The sequence below is a fragment of the Lucilia sericata genome, unplaced genomic scaffold, assembly GCF_015586225.1.
Source record: "Lucilia sericata isolate MDLA Ls3-8-SP2 unplaced genomic scaffold, ASM1558622v1 Contig002311F_arrow, whole genome shotgun sequence".
Lineage (NCBI taxonomy): Eukaryota > Metazoa > Arthropoda > Insecta > Diptera > Calliphoridae > Lucilia > Lucilia sericata.
The window spans coordinates 42,855-57,168 of record NW_023996125.1 but is presented as its reverse complement, the minus strand read 5'-3'; the positions used below and the strand labels follow the sequence as shown (position 1 = coordinate 57,168).

The following is a 14,314-nucleotide window of genomic DNA, read 5'->3' as shown; positions in this document are numbered from 1 at the left end:
TCCAATGATGTATAGTTTTTCAGATTATCACTAATTACTAGAAGTACATTTGCAGTACAACAAAAAGACCTTTCATGAAAGGGTGCATATGCTAAAGCGTTCATATTTCATTTATATTGACATCGACTAATAATTTTTAAACGATTTTGACCAATAAGCTGAGCTGAGCTTTCTAATGATATATAATTCATTGCCTTAATGAAAGCGCCTAATTCATTATAAATGAAACTGTGTTGAAAAGGTTTTTAGACTTAAGCGCCTGTAGTTCAATTTTATCATTCAATTTTAAACGAATTTGAAAAGCAAAGGTTTAAAAGCTTTAAGATGATATATAGTTCTTGAGATCTTCACTAATAACTCGAAGTACATTTGTAATACAACTGGAAAATCTTTCTATGAAAGGGAGCATATGCAAAAGTGGCAATAGTTCATTTATTTTGGATTTGATTTTAACTTTTAAATATATGATATATAATTCATTGCACCTATTTCATTATAATGAAACCGTGTTGAAGAGATTTTTAGACTAAAGCGTCTGTAGTTTACTTTTATCATTAAATTTTAAACGATTTTGAAAAGCAAAGCTTTCCACTGATATATAGTTCTTCAGATCTTCAGTAATTAGTAGAAGTATATTTGCAACACAACTGAAAAAAATATTAAGTTCGACTATTAATTTATAAACAATTTAGGGAAAATAGAAAGTCTGAGTTTTTCTAATGATATATAATGCATTGCTATGGAGGAAGCTCCTTTTTCATTCTAAATGAAAATCTGTTTTTGAGCTTAAGCGGCTATGGTTAGTTAGTTAGTCAGTTAGTTAGTTAGTTACTTAGTTAGTTAGTTAGTTAGGTAGTTAGTTAGTTAGTTAGTTAGTTAGTTAGTTAGTTAGTTAGTTAGTTAGTTAGTTAGTAGTTAGTTAGTTAGTTAGTTAGTTAGTTAGTTAGTTAGTTAGTTAGTTAGTTAGTTAGTTAGTTAGTTAGTTAGTTAGTTAGTTAGTTAGTTAGTTAGTTAGTTAGTTAGTTAGTTAGTAGTTAGTTAGTTAGTTAGTTAGTTAGTTAGTTAGTTAGTTAGTTAGTTAGTTAGTTAGTTAGTTAGTTAGGTAGTTAGTTAGTTAGTTAGTTAGTTAGTTAGTTAGTTAGTTAGTTAGTTAGTTAGTAGTTAGTAGTTAGTTAGTTAGTAGTTAGTTAGTTAGTTAGTAGTTAGTTAGTTAGTTAGTAGTAGTAGTTAGTTAGTTAGTTAGTTAGTTAGTAGTAGTTAGTTAGTTAGTTAGTTAGTTAGTTAGTTAGTTAGTAGTTAGTTAGTTAGTTAGTTAGTTAGTTAGTTAGTTAGTTAGTTAGTAGTAGTTAGTTAGTTAGTTAGTTAGTAGTTAGTTAGTTAGTTAGTTAGTTAGTTAGTTAGTTAGTTAGTTAGTTAGTTAGTTAGTTAGTTAGTAGTTAGTTAGTTAGTTAGTTAGTTAGTTAGTTAGTTAGTTAGTTAGTAGTTAGTTAGTTAGTTAGTTAGTTAGTTAGTTAGTTAGTTAGTTAGTAGTTAGTTAGTTAGTTAGTTAGTTAGTTAGTTAGTTAGTTAGTTAGTTAGTTAGTTAGTAGTTAGTTAGTTAGTTAGTTAGTTAGTTAGTTAGTTAGTTAGTTAGTTAGTTAGTTAGTTAGTTAGTTAGTTAGTTAGTTAGTTAGTTAGTTAGTTAGTTAGTTAGTTAGTTAGTTAGTTAGTTAGTTAGTTAGTTAGTTAGTTAGTTAGTTAGTTAGTTAGTTAGTTGGTTAGTTAGTTAGTTAGTTAGTTAGTTAGTTAGTTAGTTAGTAGTTAGTTAGTTAGTTAGTTAGTTAGTTAGTTAGTTAGTTAGTTAGTTAGTAGTTAGTTAGTTAGTTAGTTAGTTAGTTAGTTAGTAGTTAGTTAGTTAGTTAGTTAGTTAGTTAGTTAGTTAGTTAGTTAGTTAGTTAGTTAGTTAGTTAGTTAGTTAGTTTGAAAGGAGAATGTAAATCCGAAAAAATACAGCTACCCACATATATGGGGTCTGTTGTGCGTTTCTTAAACAGTCAGGTGGGAATCGAAACCATCACCTCCGATCTACCAGACTACCAGTTACTTTATCCCAACAAATGTCCTGCATGTAATTAGGGTGCCCAAGACACCCACCACATATTCAACTGGCCAGCCAACCCTACTTCGCTCCTCCAATGGATTTATGGACGCATCCAGTTGAAGTAGCCCAATTTTTAGGCCTGGTAATTGATGTTAAACCCCCAACTAGATTATTGTATAGTTTTAGCTGTTACAACAACAACAACTGAAGGCCACAAGCGGCTACAGTTCCTTTATTTTATCTACGACTATTCATATTAAACTATTTTGGGGAAGGATATATTCATTTGAAAATTTTGTTATGTCATCTGTAAGTCTATTAAGACGACTTTAAAATAGAGTTTTAATCTCTTGTATATGTTCTTCCTTTTTTGTTTCACGAGATATTGTGTGTTAAAGTTTCAAAAAATCTGCAATTTTTGTTCATATTTGAGACGTTTTAGCTGCCTAAGGAAAACTTAATTTGTAAATTTTACTATGTCATCTGAAAGATCATTCAGTTGACTTTAAAATAAAGTAATAACATCCATTATAAGTTCTTCCTTATATGAGATATGTTAAACTAAAGCTTTAAGTTTCGACTTTTTTCAATTTTTTTTTTTTTAGAAACGATTTAAGTTTTATTTAGTATTAGAATTAACTTTTTTAGCAAGTTTTTTTTCAAGTTCATAATATTATTTTTTTTTTAATAAACTAAGACAAGTTTTTTATGCTAAAAGCGTGTCTTCAATTTATGCCTAATTTTAACCTTATTTTTTGCAAATTTTCTTAAATAATCAAAATAAACGACCTTTAAACAAACCGCCTTATACTAAAATTTACTTCTGACACCTGTTCTTGTTCTCTTAAAAATATCATTTTGAAAAATTCCAAATCAAATACTCAAATTTTGCTGAAGAAAAAAAAAATTCAATATTTAATTAAATATTTCCGCAAAAAATTCTCTAAGAATCTGTGTATTAGAAAATAGTCTGTTTTTATAGAAACAAACTACATTAGATTTGAAACAAAAAAAAAATATATATATAAAAATAATAATAAAAATTTGCATTTAATATTGTTTTCCTGTTGACCTCTAAACAAAAACTATATACTAAACACAATTAGCGAGACTAGCAGACAGACAGTTAGACAGATAGTCTAACAGACACATTTTAAAAGGTAACGTAAAAAATACTACAAATTTAAATAGTTTTAAGAGAACTAAAAACTATAAAACAAAACAAATTAAAACAAAATCAAGTAATAACTATTTCAACACCAGATAGTCAACAGATTTATGTAAAAATTATTTGGAAAAAATTTCTAGATTTTTTAACAATCCATCATACTTTCACTTCTTGATTTGAACCCAACATTTCAAAACATTTCTTTCTGTTAGATATTTCGCTTTATATTCCCATATAAATTATTCTTATAAAACAAATCTTCTATTTCCCCCTAGTTTGGCTACTCTTAGGGTTAAAACTTTCTTAGCTGTTAATTTCGAATTAATGTTATAATATTTTGGTAAAACAAAACATTTAGAAAAAGAAAAAAAAAAACACAAATAGAAAGAAAGACAAGTTCAATAAACTTTAAAAGACCCAAATTTTTAAACATTTTTTCTTCTTCAAATTATTATTAATTTTGTTTGAGTGTAGGTTTCAAGTATAAGAGTTCAAGAGAAAGCCCGTTAAAAGAGTTTGTTATAAAAAAGAGTAAAATTGTAAGAAAAAGAGAAAATACTTCGATCAGTTATAATAATTGTAATATGATCTTGTAAGTTGAGCTGATCAACACGAACTTATTTTGTTACGTTAACAGTTGTTAACGGCGCCAAGTTTTGCATAATTTATAAAAATTAAAAACTTTTTATGTAAAAAATTTTTACACTTACTATCTTGTTACTTTGCTAATTTCTTAGCCATTTAATTATGAAAGTTTTTCTTTATTAACGTTTACAGAAAATAAAACCCTAAAAGGGAAATATGCTGTTGAACATAATTGAAAATTTACATATTAAAAAACTATTATACTTAAGAAAAATCTTAAAAAATTACTTTATTTGTTATCAGCAAAACATTTCTGTTAAATTTTTAATAAAAATATTTCACCTATAACAGTTTTTATAGTTAGAATATAACAAAACTTATATAAATAAAACATTTTATTGTAGTTTTACACAAATTTTTTAATCTAAAATATGAAAAATATTTGATTTTCTGTTAGTATAACAGTTTTATAACTGTTATACTGAAACTTTTATACATATGTATAATGCTACTACTTAAATACTTTTACATTCATATATTACCTTAAAACAGTTAATTATTTGTAAATAATCGGAAAAATAAGTTTTTTCTTAGTATAACAGTTAGCAAAAACTGTTATACACTCGTTTTCTTCACCTCAAACATTTATATTTAACTTATAAACAATGTATTAATCAGAAATGTTAAATAATTTACGATTTTCTTTTAGTATAACAGTTTTATAACGGTGTCAATAACTGTTATACATACTTTTTTATTCCTCAGATATTTATATAGAACTTTATTTTTGTAAAAATAAGCTTTTTTCTCAGTATACCAGTTTTATAACAGTTAGCAAAAACTGTTATACTCGTGTTTTTGTAATTTTAAACATTTATACAGAACTTTAAAGCTATTTATTATTCAAAAATATATGGTTTTCTTTTACAGTTTTATAACAGTGAAAATAACTGTTATACATAGAATTATTTTTCTCAAACACTTCTATAAAACCTTAGAACAGTTTATAATACTAAAACATCGATAAAAATAAGTTTTGTTCTCAGTATAACAGTGCTATAACAATTAGCAATAACTGTTATACGCATACTTTTGTAATTTTTAACATATATCTAGAGTCTAGAAATTATGTATCAATCAAAAATATAGGGTTTTCTTTAAGTATAACAGTTTTATAACAGTTAAATTAACTGTTATACATGGAATCATTTTTCTCAAAAATGTATATAGAACTTTAGAACTGTTTATAAGACTAAAATTTTGAAAAATAAGTTTTTTTCTTAGTATAACAGTTTTATAGCAGTTAGCAAAAACTGTTATACACACATTTTGTTAATTTTAAACATTTATATAGTTTTATAACAGCGAAATTAACTGTTATACATAGAATTATTTTGTTCAAAAATTTTTATAAAACTTTAGAACAGTTTATAATACAAAAATATCGAAAAAATAAGTTTTGTTCTTAGTATAACAGTTTTATAACAGTTAGCAAAAGCTGTTATACAAAAATATTATCCTCCCAACATTTAAATAGTTCCATAAAACAATTTATTATTCTAAAGTATCGAAAATGTATAATTTTCTTTTACTATAACGGTTTTATAACACTTTTATAAAACTGTTATACAAAAAATTTAATTCTGCCCAATAATTAAATAGATATTAAGAACAATTTATTATTCTAAAATATCGAAAAATAGTTTTTTTCTTAGTATAACAGTGAATAAAAACTGTTATACACACAATATTCTTATTCCAGACTTTAAATCGATTTTTTAAAACAATTTATCATTCTTAAATATCAATAATATACAAAATTTATTTAGTATAACAGTTTTATAACACTTAAATACAACTGTCATACTACAAAAGTTCTATCTTAAGTAAGTCTATTCTAAAATTCCCCTCCTCTTTACACCTAAAATAAAAAATCTTAAACCCTTAACTAAAAGATCACCCTTTTTCTTTTTTTCTCTTTCCAGGAATTATGACACTGAGCCGTGGCCCTTACAGCGAGCTCGATAAAATGAGCCTTTTTCAGGATCTAAAACTGAAACGACGTAAAATCGATTCAAGATGCAGCAGTGATGGTGAATCAGTAGCCGATACCTCAACCTCTTCGCCAGACCTCTTAGCGCCCATGTCGCCAAAAATGTGTGATACCGGGGGAGGAGGCGGAGTAGGAGGTGGCGGTGGTGGCTCTAATGTGGCCAGTTCCCTACCCTTGGTAACACTAACCGCTACCACTTCTCTAACCACCACCACAACACCTGCCACCTGTTCAACTACTCAAGTGGCGGCTGAAGTTGTTGTGGCTACCGCTAAAGCAGTGGCAGCCGCAGTAGCGGTTAAAAATGAACAGTTGCAACAACAATTGCAGCAGCAGCAGCAACAACAACAACAAGAACAGACTGAAATTCATTCATCATCATCTTGTGGTGTGGTGGCTTCGACGGCTGCCACAACAATGATGACACCGCCTGCCCCCGTGCGAACTACACCGCCCATGAATACAGAAATGGCAGCGGCGGATAGTAATGAACGACGGACCCCCTTAAGTAATCGCGCCACACCTACACCGCCCCATAATAATGGTAATGCCAGTAGTAGTACGAGTAATGGTGGTGGCAGTAGTCGAGCATCACCCGATTCCATGGATGATAAACCCTCGACTACCACTTCCTCACCCATATTGTCAGCCAATGGTATGCTGGGAGCAAGTTTAGCGGGCGGTAGTGCGGGATCAGCAACAGGGTCCGTACAGGGTGGTAGTAATAATAACAATAATTCTGCCAGCAATATGAGTGTTATACGCTCGGTAAAGGAGGAAAGAATATTAGCTTCACCCACACGCATGATGGCCTATCACCATCATCAGCAGCAGCAACAACAACAGCAGCAGCAACATCAACAACTCATGCAGCAGCAACAGCAACAACAGGGTGGTAAAACACCCACCCAGTCTCAACAACATGTTACTGTCTTGGTAACACCATCTCGTATTAAGTCTGAACCACAACTACCGCCCCAACCCTCACACTCGCCATATTCCACAGCTGTTAGTGCTTCAACAACTACATCTACGCCATCTCCTCTACACAGCACCTCAACTACCAGCCATTATACCAGCTCTGCGCAACAACAGCAACTTCATCACCAACAACAACAACAACAGCAGCAACAACATCAACAACAGCAGCAGCAACAACAACATTCTAATCCTACGCCCGTACCACCAATAGTCACAACACATCACTTACATCAACAGCTTACCCAACCTCAGTTGCGCAAAAATAGTCCTCCTCATGATCTGCAATTGCCACCACAACATCACCACTTACTCACACAGTCAATGCAACATTTAACGCAGCAACAACAGCTGCAACTTCTACAGCAAGCGGCCGCCATGTCTAGACAAAATAATCCTGCAACGCGAGAAATGTCACCGAGCGCTTCAATGTCGCCCAGCTCCAGACATTCATCCTCGAAATCGCCACAACAACACATGATGCAACCGCAACAGAATATGGGCGGACAACATGTGCGCATTAAGAAGGAACCTCCTACAATGCAGAATCACAATCCCAATTTTGGCAACGGCGGCAATGGTCCCCAGAGGCATCATTCACCGCATCATTTTATGCAACAACAGCCGCCAAATCAACAGCAGTCTCCACAGGGACCTCAGCCGCCACAATTGCCACCGCAGGCTTTGGGTAACATGGCTCAAGCCTTAATGCATCCTGCATCGCTGCAGAATTTAAGGCATCCGAATCGGGATGCAGCCTTATTATTTCGTGTTAAAAACGAAGTACAGCAACAGGTGGCGGCGGCAGCAGCAGCGGCTGCTGGTCTGCCTCAACTAATGCAACCGGGTGCTGCTGCAGTAGCAGCTGCGGCTCAGCGCATGGTTTGGGTATCGAATGCCCGCATTAATGGTGTAAAACCTGAGGTAATAGGTGGTCCCATGGGCAGCATACGACCGGGTGGTCCCGGTCAATCACCCTCGCCTCACCACTCTTCATCATCAGCCTCCTCAACATCACAACTATCGCCGCAAACACCCTCACAAACACCACCCAGAGGTACTCCCACCGTCATCATGGGAGAAAGTTGTGGAGTGCGTACCATGGTTTGGGGCTATGAACCGGCGGCACCACCCACTTCAGCCGGCTCGGCCAGTCAGTCTCCAAATTCACATCACCACCAGCAGCAACAACATCATTTATCACATCAACAAATGGGCGGTGGAGCGCCGCCCTCGTCATTACAATCCCAGCCACATCACTCGTCACAGTCATCGTTGAATACATCCTCATCGTCACCTTCAGCTGGATCTCTAACGCCCACACATACCCCAGGACCTTCGCCACAAAATAACGAAGAAGCCGCTCAACTACTGCTGTCACTGGGTCAAACGAGAATACAAGACAACCGACCAAGACCGCCACATGCCTTTCGTACGCCCGGTGCTCTTAATATGGAAAGACTATGGGCCGGAGACTACTCACAATTGCCGCCTGGTCAACTTCACGCTCTTAATCTAAGTGCAGCGCAACAGCCCTGGGGAGGTGGTAGCTCAAATACCACCGGTCTAGGCCGAGGTCTCGATAATCCCCATGAACCAACCGATGAAGATGAACAGCCATTGGTGTGCATGATCTGCGAGGATAAGGCCACGGGTTTACATTATGGTATTATTACATGTGAAGGGTAAGTTTGAGAGAAATTTGGGAGCAATTTCCTAGATTATTCATTTGTCTTTTCTTGCAGATGTAAAGGTTTCTTTAAGCGTACCGTACAAAATCGACGGGTGTACACTTGCGTGGCAGATGGCACCTGTGAAATAACCAAAGCTCAACGGAATCGTTGTCAGTATTGTCGTTTCAAAAAATGTATTGAACAGGGCATGGTCTTGCAAGGTAATTGAGAAACAAGAAAACAGATTTCGGCATTCGAAATCGTTTGAAATTTTCATAAAATTTAAAGGAATATTAATTAGGATTTCGAACGCTTCCGAATGCCTTGGACCTTAATTATAAAATATAGATTATTTTATGATCCTTTTTTATATCTTATACTCTCTAGCTGTTCGTGAAGATCGCATGCCAGGCGGCCGTAATAGCGGCGCTGTTTACAATCTCTACAAGGTCAAGTACAAGAAACATAAGAAGAGCAAACAGCAGCAACAACAACAACAGCAGCAGCAACAACAACAGCAATCGCCTCAACAACATTCACCGCTGCATCAGCAGCATCATCATCAGACACAACTGTCACCGCATCATCATCAGGCACATCTCTTTATGCCACAGCAACAACAGCAGCAATTGCAACAGCAACAATTTGCCGCCGCTGTGGCAGCAGCCGCCCATCAGCAACAAACCAAATTATTAGGTGAAATGAAGCCCATGTTCATGAGTAAAGAGCAGCAACAATCGATGCATTCACCACATCACCAGCAAGCAACGCAATCGCAACCACCACTGGGGCCGCCACAACAACCTCCGCCGCATTTAGCCTCTCCCCATCATCCGTTGCATGCGTCAGCGGGTGGTCCGGGAGGTCCACTGCATAGTCCCGTTGCCAGCGGTCCGCAACAGCAAACATCACATCATCATGCCGCCTCAGTGGCGCCACCGCAACATGTGGCCCACCAGCCGTCAGCAGCTTCACAAAGACCTACGACGCCCCAAGAGACTGCTATGAAAATACCCTCGCATTTGGTAAATGGTACCATACTTAAGACTGCTCTCACGAATCCTAGCGAGATAGTGCACCTACGACACCGACTCGATTCGGCGGTTAGTTCGTCTAAAGATCGTCAGATCTCCTACGAGCATTCGCTATCCATGATACAAACTCTGATAGACTGTGATGCCATGGAGGACATAGCCACCTTGCCGCATTTCTCCGAATTTCTCGAAGATAAATCGGAAATCAGTGAAAAACTGTGCAACATTGGCGATTCGATTGTTCACAAACTGGTGTCGTGGACTAAGAAACTGCCCTTCTATTTGGAAATTCCCGTGGAAATCCATACCAAACTTCTTACGGATAAATGGCATGAAATTCTCATTCTAACCACAGCCGCCTATCAGGCACTGCATGGTAAACGGCATTCTTCATCCACCCATTCGGCCACTTCGACCAGCAGTTCAACTTCTTCGAATTCTTCGGCCTCCTCGTCATCCTCTTCGCCAACGCAGCACAACCACAGCAACAATCATGCTTCGTCAACATCACCCCCTCACATAACAACACATCCTGCCTTAGTACATAAAGAAGATCCCGAATTTGTGGCCGAAGTTAATGCTCATCTAACGACTCTGCAAACGTGTTTGACTACACTCATGGGCCAGCCGATTGCTATGGAACAATTGAAATTGGATGTGGGTCATATGGTGGATAAAATGACACAAATAACCATCATGTTTCGGCGTATTAAATTAAAAATGGAAGAATATGTTTGTCTAAAAGTCTACATACTCTTGAATAAAGGTAAGTTAATTGGAAGGGGACTAAAGTGTGGAATTATTAAAATTTTGCGAAATTTTTTCATTGTTTGTTTTTCAGCAGAAGTGGAACTGGAAAGTATACAGGAACGTTATATACAAGTGTTGCGTACATTCTTGCAACATTCATCGCCACAAAATCCACAAGCCCGCCTTAATGAACTACTCTCCCACATACCAGAGGTGAGTTGTTAACTATTTGAGATATATTTTAGGAACAAGAAGTGAAAGATTTCCATGAAAATGGTTTCAATGTTTTGAATTATAGAAATTATGTAAGTACTGAACTAGAACTAACTAAACTGAACTAGAACTGAAATAGAAACTGACTAGAACTGAACTGAACTAGAATGAACTAGAACTGAACAGAACTGAACTAGAACTTACTAGAACTGAACTAGAACTGAACTGAACTGAAAACTAGAACTGAACTAGAACTGAACTAGATCTGAACTGAACTGAACAAATGAACTAGAACTGACTAGAACTGAACTACTGAACTAAACTGAACTATGAACTAGAACTGAACAGAACTGAAAACGAATAGAACTGAGACTGAAACTAGAACTACTAGAACTGAACTAGAACTGAACTAGAACTGAACTAGAACTGAACTAGAACTGAACTAGAACTGAACTAGAACTGAACTAGAACTGAACTAGAACTGAACTAGAACTGAACTAGAACTAGAACTGAACTAGAACTGAACTAGAACTGAACTAGAACTGAACTAGAACTGAACTAGAACTGAACTAGAACTGAACTAGAACTGAACTAGAACTGAACTAGAACTGAACTAGAACTGAACTAGAACTGAACTAGAACTGAACTAGAACTGAACTAGAACTGAACTAGAACTGAACTAGAACTGAACTAGAACTGAACTAGAACTGAACTAGAACTGAACTAGAACTGAACTAGAACTGAACTAGAACTGAACTAGAACTGAACTAGAACTGAACTAGAACTGAACTAGAACTGAACTAGAACTGAACTAGAACTGAACTAGAACTGAACTAGAACTGAACTAGAACTGAACTAGAACTGAACTAGAACTGAACTAGAACTGAACTAGAACTGAACTAGAACTGAACTAGAACTGAACTAGAACTGAACTAGAACTGAAGTAGAACTGAACTAGAACTGAACTAGAACTGAACTAGAACTGAACTAGGACTGAACAAGAGCTGAACTAGAACTGAACTAGAACTGAACTAGAACTGAACTAGAACTGAACTAGAACTGAACTAGGACTGAACTAGAACTGAACAAGAACTGAAATAGAGCTGAACTAGAACTAAACTAGAACTGAAACCGATCTTGATTGAACTAAAAGGATTTGATCAATAATATTTTTCTCTTTTTTCACTCCTCCTCTTCCAGATCCAAGCTGCTGCTAGTCTTTTATTGGAAAGTAAAATGTTCTACGTTCCCTTCGTTCTCAACTCCGCCAGTATAAGGTAGCAAATGCTTCAACGTGGTCTATTAACAATTGCCGAACAACAACATCAGCAGCAACAACAACAACTACAACCGCCTTATGAGACATCAGCAAGAGCAACAGCAACACATGAAATTAATCTTTTAAAAGAACAAGAACACTTAAGCAACAAACGCAGCAGTAATCGAGAAGAAACAAATGAACAGTTTAGAGAAAGAATAAATTGTTTACCCATTATCGAAATGCCACAAATAAAAATTGAACGAGATGTGGAATACATGGAGGGTATAGAAGAAGAGGAACAGGAGCAGCAGCAGCTGCAAGAAGAGTTGCTAACTAGAGAGCAGCAAGAGAAAATAAGAGATGAAACACAACCCATGGAGGTGGAACAGGAAGAGTTGCATATTAAGCCTGTGCCACAGTTATTGGAACCTACATCAATCTTAAAGACTTCTTTACTAACGGGAGCAGCAAATACTTTAGCTACTTTAACAGCGGCTGCAGAACAAATCGCTAGAATGCCAAATGAAAGTTTAACAAAAAATTATCCTTATTTTAAGGAGGAAAATAAAAGAACTTATACAATAGAAGCAGAGGAGCCGGTAAGCAAAGTAGCCACGACCACAACTTATACTTCTATATTACAAACAGCATTGATGTCTAAACGTCCAGCAACATTAAATGTTGCAGCAGCAACTTCCACCTCCACCTCCTCCTCCGCTGGATCAGCGGCCTTAACAACTAGCAAAACTTTACATGTAAGAACACCAGATCAAGTTTTAAAGACTGCCGTTACTTTGGCTACCTTAAGTGAAATTGCAGCACAGCAAGAACAGCAGCAGTTGCAACAACAGCAACAGCCTCATATATTGGTAGTGCCTCAAGTGCAACCAACTTTACGTAAAATGTGTACACTGCCTTTTAAGAAATTAAATTTTGCCAATGTAACAACTTCATCAACAACAACATCATCAACAGCAACATGTTTAACAAACACTGCCTCTTCAAATACCACTACAACAACAGTAGCAGCAGCAGCAGCAGCAACTACCACTACCATTACAAATAATTATTTAGGTTCTAATATTAAAACAAATACTAATTTAACTAATAGTAGTAGTTGTATAATAAATACAAATAATCAGGCGGCTTCAAACAACAGAGAAAAACCAACAACCCCAACAACAACAACAACAACAGCAACATTTTTTGATACTAACAATCTTATAAACAATGTCACTATATGTAGCAACAGCAACAACAGTAATTTACTTACAAACTTTCATAATCAGACGCTTAAGATTCCCTCTATTAAACCCCAATTGGTGACCACACAAACACAAACCGAGGAAACAAACTCCTCTTTAGCAACCTCCTCTTCAAATAATTATAGTAATAGTGCATCTTCATTACAAACAGCCAGCTGTAGCGGACTGTTAAGGACTGCCGTGTCAACAAATATGAAAATGTTGACACAAAACTCATTAAACACTTCATTAACCAATAAATTTCCCTGTAAAACTAAAATTTCATCAAACGAACAAGTGGCCTCATTAGAAGCAACAAATGTTGCTGAAACAGTAGTGGGCAACATTGTTAAACATGTTTCCCCTAATAGTAGTAGTAGTAGTTCTACTTTAACTAAAATGAATGTTATTAAAACAAAAACTACTGCCCCCCCTGCCGCCACTAATACTTTAGAGTCATCAAACGAGCAGCCTAATGCTGTTAACAACACTGCCACCAATGTTACTGTTGTTGTTTTTGAAACATTGTTATCTGAGGACTGAAAACTTTGTTTATAAACATTTTATTATTTTTAATCTTTGCTTTCTTTTAACCCTTAAAACCTTTTCCCCTTTTTGTTACCCCACCTTTTTTTTGTTTTTAATTTTTAATTATTAAAAAAAATTGCTTTGTTTGCTTATATAATTTTTAAGTATTTTTTGTTTAATATTTTTTTTATAAATAAATAAATATTTGTATACAAATTGTATTTTTTTTGTCCTAGTTTTTATCCATAAACAAAAACTAAATTTAAACATTATATAATATATTGTTTAAATTTGTTTTATAAACTTTAAGTAAAATTAACTATTTTTATTAATGTTTTATTACTATGTGTGTATTTTTTTCGTGTATAATTATTAAATAATTTATTATTAAGTCAAATTTTTTTTTATATACATTTAAAAAAAAAAAAAACAAAATGTCTGCAACACTATACAAAATTATGGACTTTTTTTGTAGTTTAATCTTGTATTTGTTAAGCTTTTATTATTATTACTATTTTTAACTATAAATATAAATATATTTTTTAGTTTTTATTAATTTTTAGCAAACAAAAAATCCCAAATAATTTTTTTTTAATTAATAATATAATTTTTTTTAGCTTAAACAATTGTTTTCTTTTTTGTTTTTTTTATAAAAAAAAAAAAAAAAATTATGTGTATTTTTTTCTGTGTTTTTATTTTTTTGTAATTGTTAATTATTAATCTTCTATAAATATTATATATATACAA

The 14,314-nt window shown here is 34.5% G+C and overlaps 1 protein-coding gene across 1 annotated transcript; it reads left to right on the top strand.

Annotated features, from left to right (window-relative positions):
• The first annotated feature begins 5,814 nt into the window (after positions 1 to 5,814).
• Positions 5,815 to 13,797, top strand: LOC119613795 (hormone receptor 4). The gene is given in 5 exon segments (XM_037969851.1): positions 5,815 to 8,549; positions 8,610 to 8,758; positions 8,925 to 10,337; positions 10,413 to 10,534; positions 11,735 to 13,797. Coding segments are annotated over 5 exon segments (6,258 nt in total). The 5' UTR covers positions 5,815 to 5,823; the 3' UTR covers positions 13,583 to 13,797.
• Positions 13,798 to 14,314: the final 517 nt, after the last annotated feature.